Genomic DNA, 13,064 nt, shown 5'->3' on the forward strand with positions numbered 1-13,064 from the left:
AGAGAGGGAGACACAGAATCGGAAACAGGCTCCAGGCTCTGAGCCATCAGCCCAGAGCCTGACGCGGGGCTCGAACTCACGGACCGCGAGATCGTGACCTGGCTGAAGTCGGACGCTTAACCGACTGCGCCACCCAGGCGCCCCAGATGAGGCTTTTGAACACAGATTTGAATGAGTGTCATTGTCACAGGTAAAACACTAATTATTTTGTAGCACCTCTCTTGGCTGCTTAGGGGATGCCTTGATTATTCTCAGTAAGCAGGAGACAGTCTGGTGTAGCTTCCTTACATTTTCATTATTTATGAGCGTAAGGCATTTTCCATCCGTGAGAGCGAGGCTGACGTGGATAGTGTTTTCTTCATTTCCCTGTTGTGGTCTGGGAACTCTGGTAAGAACGTCCATGGCTGGTCTCAACGTCTCTCACTGTCCATTCAAGTTTTCAAATATCCTGCTCCGCCACGAGTCTGTGGAAGAGGATTTCATTAATTATTTACTTTGCTCCTTTTACAACTTTCAACTGAGCACCTGCTATGTGCCGGGTACCATTGCAGGTTGGCAATTCAGGACGGAACAAGAGAGACAAAAACTTTTCCTTCAGAGGACCCGGAGTCTAGCATGAGCAGACAACTATAAATAAGAAACAAGGTCACTGCCAACTGTGAGAAGAGTAATGGAGGAAACAGGCTGGTTAGTCAGGGAGGCTAACTCTGAATTAGGTGCACACAAAAAGGCTGCATGAGGAGCTCCGCTTTGAGTGGAATCCACTGCAGATGGGAAAGGACTGTGAGGAGGCCAGCCAAGGCAGGAGGAAGGGCAGAGGCCCCAGGGCTGGGAGGGTGTGGCCCGTTTGAAGACCTGAAAGGAGGCTGCCACGACTGACACTTTGAGAAAGTGATGGGAATTTGTACCTCTTAATCCCCTCCACCTCTTCCACCCTTCCGTTCCCCCCAACCGCCTCCAGTCTGGCAACCACCAGTTTGTTCTCTATATCTCCAAGTCTGTTTCTTTTTTTTTTTTTTTTAATTTTTTTTTTCAACGTTTATTTATTTATTTTTTTTTTTGGGACAGAGAGAGACAGAGCATGAACGGGGGCGGGGCAGAGAGAGAGGGAGACACAGAATCGGAAACAGGCTCCAGGCTCTGAGCCATCAGCCCAGAGCCCGACGCGGGGCTCGAACTCCCGGACCGCGAGATCGTGACCTGGCTGAAGTCGGACGCTTAACCGACTGCGCCACCCAGGCGCCCCTCTCTAAGTCTGTTTCTATTCTGCTTTGTTCGTTGGTTTGTTTTGATTTTTAGATTCCACATATAAGTGCGATCATATAGTATTTGTCTTTGTCTGACTCACTTTGCTAATACCCTCTAGCTCCATCCATGTTGTCACAAATAGCAAGAGCCCATTCTTTTTTATGGCTGAGTGGTATTCCATTGCATATGTACAAATCTTCCTTATCCACCATCCATGTATTGACAGATACTTAGGTTGCTTCCATATCTTGACTATTATAGATAATGCTTCATATATCTTTCTGAATTAGTGTGTTTTTCTTCAGGCAAATATCCAGAAGTGGAATACATAAGTCATGGGGATGAAAAGTACAGCATAGTTAATACAGTCCACAATATTGTAATAGCTTTGTGTGGTGATAGGTATAACTAGACCTATCATGGTGAGCATTTTGTAATGTCTGTAAATGTTGATTCACCGTGCTATAACCTGAAGCTAATATAACTTTGTACATCAACTATACTTCAATGAAAAATAAAGTAATTAAAAAAAACACATACTTGTCAGGAAAATACAAGAAAGTAATGGGTATGCTGCCAACAGCCCTGTGATCTCGGAAGCACATCCTTGTCCATTGAGGTCCAGAGGGGACAACAACCCCAGCCAACACCGTGATCACATCCTTGTGAGACCCTGAGCAGAGTCCCTGCCTGGACTCCTGATCTAGAGAAACTGAGATAGTAAATGTGTGTTGTTTTAAGCCACATAATTTGTTGTTTAAGCCACTAACCTTTTTGCACAGTGATAGACACCTACTCTATGTAGAAAGCAATTTGGACTTGTCTTTGGATTTACTGTTCTTTAAATACTGACAGAAAGTGCAATATGAGCACTCTTTTTTTTTTTTTTTTAACTATTTAAAACTTTCCCATTTTATATAGTTTGATGGGACACCACCAGTTCTGGGTTCCCTGTCTCTACTACGTGGTTCTGTACTTCCCTTTAACATTGTAGATTTGAAAAATGTATTCTAAGTGTGTTTTTAAAAACCTTATCACTACTAAGCTGTAGCCTCCTTGAAGCTCTGTGTTTTGCTCATTATTGTATGCCCAACACCTAAGAAGGCGCGTGAAATATTTATATTTCCTGGTACTCGAAAAAATATATGTTGAACGATTAAATAGAAAAAAAATGAATAAACAAAGAAATGCTTTTTAATAAGTGATGGATAAAATGGTACAAAATGCCTGTGATTGTCAGGCAGACTTTGGAATCTGCATTAATTTCTGAGCTCCTCCATTCCCAAGTTGTGTGCTGTTGGGCAGGTGAGTTCGCCTGCTGAAGCCCTGAATGTGCCATGTGTAGAAGAGGGCAGTAAGAGGACCTATCGGATTGCTCTGAGGGTTTGTTATGAGGCTTGCAGGAGGCACTCCACGTGGATATTTACTCCAGGCCTGGAATATGGCAAATGCTCATTCAATGGCAATTTTATTATTAATATGATCTCATTGCTCTGAAATAGAAACCTGTTTTGTAGTTAGCCCTCAGTATAACCTATCAAGCCTGGCTCCAGAGCTTGAAGATGTGTTTTGGTTTTGTTCTGTGTGATCATTTCTAGACCCAGCCGGAAGAACTTCTTCATATCTTGCATGGAAATGGATGCTTTTTCTTAAAACAAAACGAAGCAAACAAACCCAAAAGCCAGTTGGGAATTCATTAAAGTTTCCACAATGTGCGCTTCACAAATGGTTTCAACTGACAGTACTGACCCAGAAGGGGAGGGGAAGAAGGGACAATTAATTCTCTTAGATGAGCATTTAGATGTGAACTTAAAAAATTAAACTCATCCCTAATGAGGGTAGAGATTAACAATAGAAGGAGTTCATGTGTCATGTTTTGTTTTTCTTAGAAGAATACAGAGTACTGGAAAAGAAGAAATGTATGCAAAATTCTGACTTTTTTCATGTCAATATTCTTTGCTTTCTTTAATAGTATCTGAGCATAATTTAACCTTCACATGACGCTTCAAGGTTCTTACTGGGGTATAATTACATTGTTCCTAGGAGACCTGGGAGGGGGGCTCCTGAGTTCCGTTTGAGGTTTAGACCTTCTTAGTAGCTCGTGTCTTCTTGTTATGACTTCCCCTTGCCCTATTTCCCTCTCTTCATTTCTTTTGTTGCTGTTGTTTCGATGTAGAAAATATTGTTGGTTAATACTTTTTGCAAATGAAGTATTTAAAGGTTCTGATAAAAGACACAAGGCTTTCTCTTACGAGAAAAGTCCTTTGGGATATGGACTGTATTTTTTTTCCTCTTGCCAGTGGTAACCAGACAGCTCAGAGCAAGTTTGTGACCCATTTCAATCAAATATACAGAACTTCAGTTGAGGATTTTATTTCTTAAACTAATCACAATCCTGGTTTCATTTTTACCTTGTCCATTTTCCTCATTTACTAAGTTTCATTTTATTTCATTCTGCATGTAGTTTTGTAAGGTGATTTAAATCCTTTCTGGAACAAGTTGGGAAATAAGTGAAGTGATTATGGGCAAGGGATCTAACACCTCTGAACTTCCGTGTTTTTCGTCATGAAATAGAGCAACGGTTGCTTATGAGGCTGAATGAGGTTCCCCTTGTAAAGCCCAGATGGAATGACCAAGGAGCTGACTTCTGCTGGCCGTATCAGCAGCAAGATATAGTGGCTTACGTGAGGACAGGCCTGAGCCCTGGTGTTTCACATCGTCCTTTAGAAAATCAGGGTATGCAGTTGGGTGCCAGAACTAAGAATCAAGAGAACCTGTATATGGGAGTCCTCAGAGATGGCCCTGGGTAGGCTGGCTTCCATCAGGCCACACAGATTTGTTGGAACTTTGATGTATTATGAGTACAGCATTGTGGCTCAGTGAAACCACAGGGACAGGTGCAGCATCTTGAGAATTAGTTGGTGTCTTGGCAACACCGTGGACTTCTCCAAGGTGTCATGGTGGCCCTCGTATGTTGTGGGAGCAGCTACAGGGCTTCGGTCCAGAGCTCAGAGCTGTACTGAGTTTGACAGCCATCTGGGACTCTTTGACCATTTCCCAATCAAGCTGGCAAAAATTTAAATCAATGGAGAGCGTGTGAATACAAAATAAGAGGTAACATTTTACATTCCTGGATCCTTCTACACATTTTCCTCTATTTACATGGAAATCTGCTATTCAATCTCATTTTTCTTCTTACCTGGCACATACAGGGAGTCATGGGCATTCACACGCAGGCTTTCAGAGGGGAAATGGTTCAACCAGGGAAAAGAATTCAGAAGTGTGCATATGGTCAAAAAAAATAAAAAGACCAAGGGGTAGTTTAGTTAAGGGGAAAAAATGGTGAATTATTATTTTATATATCCACAGTCCTCTTTTCTAGGCTTATGGTCAATTACTCATGTCTAGGAGTCAGTGAAATCAATAAATAATAAAATAGATATATATTATCCATTGTAAAAGGATTATTTTAGAGTCACGATTGATTGATTACATAATTCAGTGGGCGCTGTTCAAGGTGCTGGAGATACGGCAGTGAATGAGATAAATGAGTCAGTCCTCTGGCTCACCGAACTTGTAGAACAGGCTAGTGAGTGAGGGGGACAAGTAAACAGGACTGTACATAGGGAGGGATGCATTTTTGAAAGAAGATGTATAGGATGCTGTGGGAATCTGCCAGGGGGTGGCTGCCTGGAGGAGGTGACTTCCTAAAACATATGTAGGGTTTAGTTGCACAGAAAAAAGGAGGAATGTATTGGGGAAAAGGACAGAGGAAAAGGTTCCAACCATAGAAGACTGCATGTTCGAGGCTGTGGAGGCCAGCAAGAGCCTGGCCCAGGCAGCTAGGAGAAGGGTATTCCGTGGTGCAGTGTCATAAACAATGAGGGGTGTGGACAGTGGGCCCTGAGGCAAAGGCCTCAGCCAGATCATAACAGTGTATGCCCCAGCATCCATCAGACAATGGAAGGGGCATACTGTAGTGTCATTCAGACATTAGCTGGAGCAGGTTGTTTGGAGCAGTGGTTCAATAGAGCCAAAGCTTTCCATTTATTCCTGACTCATTTATTTCCTAGTTTTTTGTGCACCTACTGTATATTCTATGCTCTCAAACTTTAGCAGGTTTCAGAATCATTTAGAGAGCTGATTCAGTGCGTTTAGGGTGGGGCCTCAGAATGTGCATTTCTAACAAGTTCCCAAGTGATGCTGCGGGTGGGGGACCACACCTGGAGAGCCTCTGCACAAAGTGGAAGAATTACAAGAATTGCTTCCAGGTGTTTATGGGTCCTCAAGGGACTCAATTCTCTGAGATTTTGTCTCCTCAATGATCTTTTTTTTTTTTTTTTTTTTGGATCATGAGGCTTATGTGTAGGTTTTGGTTTTGGTTTTGTCCTCTATAGTCTATCTCCAAATGTTAGAGATGAGAATGCAGAGGGACCCATGGCTTAGGGGGTTAGGAGCTAAGTGTATGCCCTCTTAGACCAAAGTGGTAATGGGACCTCAGTGGCATTTTCTTGATGTGTCGTTCAAAGTACAAGCACCAAAGTAAATCTTTTTATGTCTGTTTTTGTGAGTGAAAGGGTACTGGTCTTACTGCCTCCTTGTGCATAAGGCCAGGCCAAACAGAAGGGCTGGATTTGCGCTGCTGGGTTATTTGTGCGTCAGAATTAGAATCCAGGGTCAAAGTTCTCCTGGTTGCTGAGATGCCTTTTCACTGAGAGCCCGGTGCAGGGAACCACCTGGCTCAATTTTAGATGACCCAGGACCCAGCCAGTGAGGCGCGAGAGAGGACTGAACACCGTGTAGCTTTGTTGTTGATCAGGATCAGAGCCCAAGATTCCTGTGCAGAGTCAGGGCTACCCAAATCCTCTCTTCCCTCATGCACTCAGACAGACCCGGAGACAGGGGCCAGGATTGTGCGCCCAGAACGGCCGACAGGATGTATCTGTAAAAATCTGTTTCCTTTCTACTGGCGTTAGGCTTTTAAAGAGCCCGGTCAATGGGCACAGAGAATAGAGAAATAAATGCTTTGCAAGGAAATGGGGAAATCTGGTGACGATCCTGGAATTAATAATTCTTTTAACATGAAAGAGCCATTCCTTATGATCTTTACTGTCTTACCTAGTGTTTGGAGTTTTAAAAGAGAGAGAAGACAAGCTGGTTTGTTCATTGCATCACAAGCAAATGGCCCATGTGTGAGCATGAAGGTAGGATGCATTTGAGCTGCTCAAAGAATATGGGCCAGAAGACCTTTCAGAGCCCCTGAAAGCTTTTCCATATGAAAAGGAAACCAGGAAATTGGAGTCTTCATTTTGTCTTTGTGATCAAAGGCGGGAAGGAAAGATATTAAGCAGATACTGACCCATAGTTCTGTGGCCACCATTAGGGTTTATTGGCCTTAATAGCAAGTAAGGACTGTAGGAAAGCTGAGGTTGGTATTTACTTGGGGGGATAAAAAGAGTAAGATCCTGAAGTTGACTGGAAATAGAGGGCTGAATTACTATATAATGAATCCATGGGCTTCGGTAATAGGAGGTACCAATGACCACGTTAGCTAGCATTGATTGACATGCGTTATGTGCCAGAAACTCTGCGAGTCCTAGTAATATATTACAATGTTAATAATAATGGATAATGCTACAATAACAGAGGAATAAGAGCTTACATGTTTGGGTGCTTGCTATGTGCTGAGTGGCCTCTAAGGGCTTTGCCTGCCTGTAGTATTCCATTTGTGTGGATGAGGAGCTAGAGTTTAAAGGAGTTAAAAATATCACCCAAGGTCGCCATGCAAAAAAAGAGGCAGAGTCAGGATTTGAAACCAAATCTGTTTGACCCAGAGCTTATGCTTTTGACCATTACCATCATAATCTGGTAATAGTTCCCCCTTGTAACCTTCATCCTCAGCCCTAAATTTTCTCCATTTTCTAAACGGAGCTAAAAACACTTGGATTTTGCAAATGTTTCATATACTGCAATTTATTTTCATTTTTTTTCTTTTAAAATATTTTCTTCTAAGCAAAATTATCTGTTCAGGCTTTGGAAGTCTTATGCTACAGTTTATGTTGGCTGACTTTTAAGTAAACCAATTTCATCCAATTGGTCTTTTAAGGAGAAATGTATGAATTTCAAAGTGGTGACGATTTTCCTACTCAAAAAAATTTTTTTAGTTAGTCTGTTTGTTTGTTTGTTTGTTTGTTTATTTTGAGAGAGATCATGCACGCATAAGTGGGAGAGGAGCAGAGAGACAGAGGGAGAGAGAGAATCCCAAGCAAGCTCTGCACGGTCAGCACAGAGCCTGATGCAGGGCTCAATCCCATGAACCCTGAGATCATGACCTGAGCCAAAACCAAGAGTCGGATGCTTAACCAACTGAGCCACCCAGGAACCTCTCTATTCAAATGTTTTTCTGGTCCACAGTATTATTCTAGCACTAAGGCACACTAGTGCCCGATACCACTGTGAACGGCTGAGTTCATCATGGAACAGAGATCCTTGGTTCTGGTGCTCTGCACCCGTAAAGTATTTCTCTTTCATATTTTTTCTTCTTTTGCTTTTCAAGATTGTTTAGAAGTAATTTCTAAAGAAAGAAATTGATTTCTATTTCACTTCCTAAGATGTTGAGATTGATGAGATACTGGTAGGATTCTTAACTTCTGGGAAGTCACAGTCCTTGTTGAGAATCTGTTGAAAGCTAAGGGTCCTTTTTCCAGAAAAATGCATGCACACCTGTGCATGTAGCAGGGAATTATCTGTGTAGGGGTCAGTGGACGCTGGGTTTAAAAATCCTGCCTCTTTCCTCCCTCCTTCTTTCCCTTCAGCTGTTTAATTGATGTTTCTTGAGCCCTGTTAAATGTCAGGTGATGTTTGTGTGTTGGGATTACAGTGGTGAGTGAAATAGACATGGTCCCTGTCTTCATGGGGTTTATAGTCTAGTGAATGAGACAGGCAGTAATCCAGTGTCCTCACAAATAAATGTGCTATGATATGTGTCTGTTTCAAAGGAAAACTGGTGTATAAGAGGATGATTTTACAGGAGGATCAGACCCAGTAGGTGTGTGTATAGGGGAAGAGGGAGGCCGATGGATCAGAGAACTCCCTCTCCACAGGAAATGATATTTGAGCTGACATCAGAAGGATGGGGAGCAGTGAACCAAGCTCAGAGGCAAGAAGAGAGGGGCCTAACTAGGGAGTTTTGTGCCACATTCATATGCCCCTAAAGTGCTGATGTAGCCAAGCCTGAATTACCTGTGTGCCCATCCCAAGGAGCTCTGTGTACTTCCTGTGTTCAACGTAATAAGGTCCCAGGACACAGAATCTCACCTGTCAGTGTGATTCACTCATGTTATATGTCAAATCATATTTCCCCTGAAGGTAAATCCTTCTCATGGAGCTTTCAAGTGGGTTTTCTCCTCACCCTCATGGGTGACCATATCACTGACTTGGTTATATCTCGGGCAGGGCTTTATATTACTTGTCATGATATTCTTGGGCACACCGTGTTCTTTCACAGGGCACATCTGAAGTGATCAAGGCACACTTGCTGCACATGTGGGCACACACGCACAGACACGCATGCCAAGCCATGTCCACGCCGCCGCTGCACGATCCGTAAGACACCAGCACGAGGTTCAGACCTTTGCTATTCTTTGTTATCCTTGGACCAGCAGTGCTGGGAGCTTGATGAGTGCCGGTGTGGTTTTCAACATTCCCTCTCGGACCTAATCTGTACTGTGTTGTTGAATATTTTTGTCAAAGGCTTCCATTAAAGGCTTGATAACACATGGAAGCTTTTGATCATCTATATTTTGTTTAAACATTTTTTAACGTTTATTCAGAGATACAGAGAGAAGACAGAGCGTGAGTGGGGGAGGGGCAAAGAGAGACGGACACACAGAATCTGAAGTAGGCTCCAGGTTCCCAGCTGTCAGCACAGAGCCCAACATAGGGCTTGAACCCACAAACCATGAGATCATGACCTGAGCCAAAGCTGGACGCTTAACCCACTTATGGGGGGCGCCCCATCATTATCTATATTTTAATAGAACAATTTCTTTTCCTATGCAGAGAAAAGGAGTCCAGGTAACTGTTTTGTGAGACAGTTATAATTTGACTCTAGTGTGTCACAGGGGCTGAAGGCACGCAGTTGGGTCACACTTCCGCAAAGAGCTTTCACCTGTTCATGAGTTGGTCCCCTATTAGTTACTGGCCTTGTGCTTCATTATTTACATCAGATGGAAAGTCTCTTAACAGGACTTTTTTTTTTTTAATTTTTTTTTAACATTTATTCATTTTTGAGACAGAGAGAGACAGAGCATGAATGGGGGAAGGTCAGAGAGAGAGGGAGACACAGAATCTGAAACAGGCTCCAGGCTCTGAGCTATCAGCACAGAGCCCGACGCAGGGCTCAAACTCACGGACCGCGAGATCATGACCTGAGCCGAAGTCGGACGCCCAACCGACTGAGCCACCTAGGCACCCCTCTTAATAGGACTTTTTGAAGCGACTAGGGATGCTGAAACAGGGCAAGGCAATTGTACACTGATCAGTGAAATAGCTCATATTTATGAGGCGTAAGGTCATTTGTGTTTGCTTCACCCTTGGTTCTTAAAAGGGTCTTCCCAGACCTTGAGCCACAAGATTACAGTGAAAAGCAGCCCAGGCACCAGCACGGCTCCTCCATCTGCCCAGCTGTGCCTTTCACTCTCCACTGGGCCCATTCCTGCCTGCTCCCTGATTCCCAGGCTCTGTCCTTCAGATCTTGATAATAGTAACTCATTCCCTGCCTCGCTGGGCCATCTAGCCACCCATTTGCTTTCCCTTCCCTCAATTCTAGCATTGGGTAAGGCCCTTCCCACATGAGTCTCAGGCCCTGAGCACCCCTCGGGTGGTGGAGAATCACAGCTCAGGGAGAGTACAAGAGTCCAGGTGTTAAAGTGGCAGAATAACTTTTCTTTGCACTTTGAAGGCATCCTCTATTTCCTAAGTTTGGCTGTAGCATGTACTGTCGCTCGCCTTGTATGAATTAGATCCTTTCTTTTCTTTTTCTTTTTCAATGTTTATTTATTTTTGAGACAGAGAGAGACAGAGCATGAACAGGGGAAGGGCAGAGAGAGAGGGAGACACAGACTCTGAAACAGGCTCCAGGCTCCGAGCCATCAGCACAGAGCCTGATGCGGGGCTTGAACTCACGGACCGTGAGATCATGACCTGAGCCGAAGTCAGACACTCAACCGACCAAGCCACCCAGGCGCCCCTGAATTAGATCTTTTATTTCAGTTGCATTTAAAGAAAACCCCAATTAAACTAGCTTTAGTAGTAATGGGTTTAATCTGTAAAAATGAGTATTAATTGACTCGTGTGACTGAAAAGTCAGGGCATTTTCCAGTTTCGCTCATGGCTTGATTCAGAGTTTAAATGAGGTTCCCGGGGATTGTGCTTTCTCCAGTTCCTGCCACAGTGTGTCTATGTTGGAATATAGCCCCCCTGCCCCCCACCCCAAATACTTCTTGGTTAGAGCTTCAGACAAATTATGCAGACACGGGTGAGTCTTTTCTCCCTCAAACCTCAGCAAGTCTCATGAACCTCCTTGGTTTTGAGTCTTGTGCCCATTTCTAAACCAATCAATCACCATAATTGGGAAAGTCACATGAGTTGACTCATTTAGACAAGTGGTTCTCAAACTTAGGCAGGCATCAGACTCATTTAGGGAACCCGTCCAAACAGATTGCTGACCCCACACCCAGAGTTTCTGATATAGCAGGTCTGAGGTGGGGTCTGAGAGTTTTTAACAAGTTCCTAGGTGATGCTGATGTTGCTGGTCAGAGGACCACACCTTGAGAAGCACTGGTTTAAACTAATCAATGGCTTATCACACAGAGACTGGGAGAGAGACACCAACGTAATTCAAGGTCCTCTTTTGCCTGTGGAGGGGAGATGGATGTTTCCATTTCTCCCTCTCTAGCTTGCTTGTATTCCTGTTAACCACAATTCCTGCCACCGTGTAGTGAGGAACACCTCTACCAGGGACTTTCTTAGGCTCAGGGAATGCAGCTGTGACCCAGACAAAGTTTTTATTCTCATGACCTGGAAGGGTGGTTAGGATGGCAAGAATAAGCAAATGCATGTGTAGTACATGAGGTGATTTCATGTTCTACTGAGAAACACGGAGCAGGAAAGGGGATGGAGAACACTGCTGGGGGCTGGGAGCAGTTTCCTGTAACTTGATGAGGAAAAGCCTCTTGGATAAGGTACCATTTGAGCTGAGAGCTGAAGGGAGAGAGGGAGTGAGCCCTACCCCAGTTTAGGAAAAATGCTTTCCAGGCAGAGTCCAAGGGGCTTGGAGAGTTTGAGGAATAACAAAAGGCCACTCTACTGGAGGCAGAAGGAGCGAGGGGCAGAGGCAGAAAAAAATGCAGAAACATGGGGCTTTACAGACTGTGGAAAGGGCCTTGAGTTTTTTTTTTTTTTTAAATATGTTTTTAACATTTATTCATTTTTTGAGAGAGAGTATGAGCAAAGGAAGGGCAGAGAGAGGGGAGACAGAATCCGAAGCAGGCTCCAGGTTCTGAGCTATCAGTGCAGAGCCTGATGCGGGGCTTGAACTCAGGAACCATGAGATCATGACCTGAGCCGAAGTCAGCCACTTAAGCGTCTGAGCTACCCAAAGTATTTACTGTGAGGAAGAAGAGAAACTTCCCTGAGACATGAGTGGCACCTCTGGGAATAGGGATTTGAAATATGATAGAATAAACATGGGTGTAGAGAGAATGAACTGTGCCCTCATATTCAGTTGGGGTCCAACTACTGAAAATCCAGCACTGGGCTTTAAGTGGACCTGGCATTTTTGCTCCCTTCCCTAATCATTTCTTGTGACCATATGGTTTGAATCTAGGTATTCTACAGAGGATGGGAGACGTTATCCATCTGTCTTCTGGACAGTGCCTCTTGATCCCTTGTCTCAGTTTTTTAGTAAAGTTGAATAAAAGATTATTTCTTCTGAATGTAAGCACTGAGTGATAACCCACCATCCCATAAACTTGAAACTCTACCATTTCTTCCATTCCTCTTCCAGGCATTAGGGAGAAGGGATTGCTGTTGAATTTTGCTTGGAAAAAAGTTTTGGAAGGACACTGATTTTTTTTTCTTTAAGTAACTTCCCTTCAAAGGAAAGGAAGAAATGAAAAAGTAGTTCTGATTAAAATACAGGTGTCGCAGAGGGGTAACATGTTTCCGGTTCTGCAGGGCTGCTGAAACGGTAAAACTCTTGGGACCTTCAAGAGAATGAATCATGAGAGCGATTCTAACAGTACAGACGAACCTGGAACACCAGACAGTCTCCCAGGGGGCGGGCTCATCCAGGGGGCTCTAAACTCATCCAGAAGCTGTGGTGCTGGGGCCTGAGATGAAACCTAGCGTAGCCTATCTTGGTGCTCAGGAGCACTTAGTGACTCTATCATTTATTCCGTCAAGTTCATGGTCCTGAGTGTGGTTGTCGAGGCTCCCTGCCATCTGGTGATTCCTTATGTTTTTAGATTTGCTCATTTTTACCTACATTGTATTGCAGCCAATCTGGCAACCCCTGAGTGCACTTCATACTTTCTCATGAATGTGACTTTGGTTTTGTTTGCTGTCATTTGCTGGGACTGTCCTTCCCTACCTCTCCCTGTCCCAACTCAGCTTAAGGACTGCTTAAATGCTTTCTAAAAGCATTTTCTGAAGCTAAAATTTATTCCCTTTCCCCTGTGCCTCTCGTGCTTTGGTTGTTCCATTTTATGCACTAATTCCATTTGGCCTTGGATATATTACCAATATTCCTCTAC

The 13,064-nt window shown here is 43.8% G+C and overlaps 1 protein-coding gene across 4 annotated transcripts in view; it reads left to right on the forward strand.

The window, feature by feature from the left end:
* BMPER (BMP binding endothelial regulator) overlaps positions 1-13,064 on the forward strand; it is a 251,696-nt gene that overhangs the window by 185,381 nt on the left and 53,251 nt on the right. Inside the window, exon 14 of one of the 4 annotated variants that reach the window (XM_045495283.1) lies at positions 8,756-8,921. The exons of the other annotated variants lie outside the window; for them this stretch is intronic. Within the exon in view, the coding sequence (XP_045351239.1) occupies positions 8,756-8,771 (16 nt within the window). The 3' untranslated portion in view covers positions 8,772-8,921. Of the gene's footprint in view, positions 1-8,755; positions 8,922-13,064 lie in introns of those variants that run through there. 4 annotated transcript variants of the gene reach the window in all.

This window comes from Leopardus geoffroyi, chromosome A2 (assembly GCF_018350155.1).
Source record: "Leopardus geoffroyi isolate Oge1 chromosome A2, O.geoffroyi_Oge1_pat1.0, whole genome shotgun sequence".
In the NCBI taxonomy this organism is placed as follows: domain Eukaryota; kingdom Metazoa; phylum Chordata; class Mammalia; order Carnivora; family Felidae; genus Leopardus; species Leopardus geoffroyi.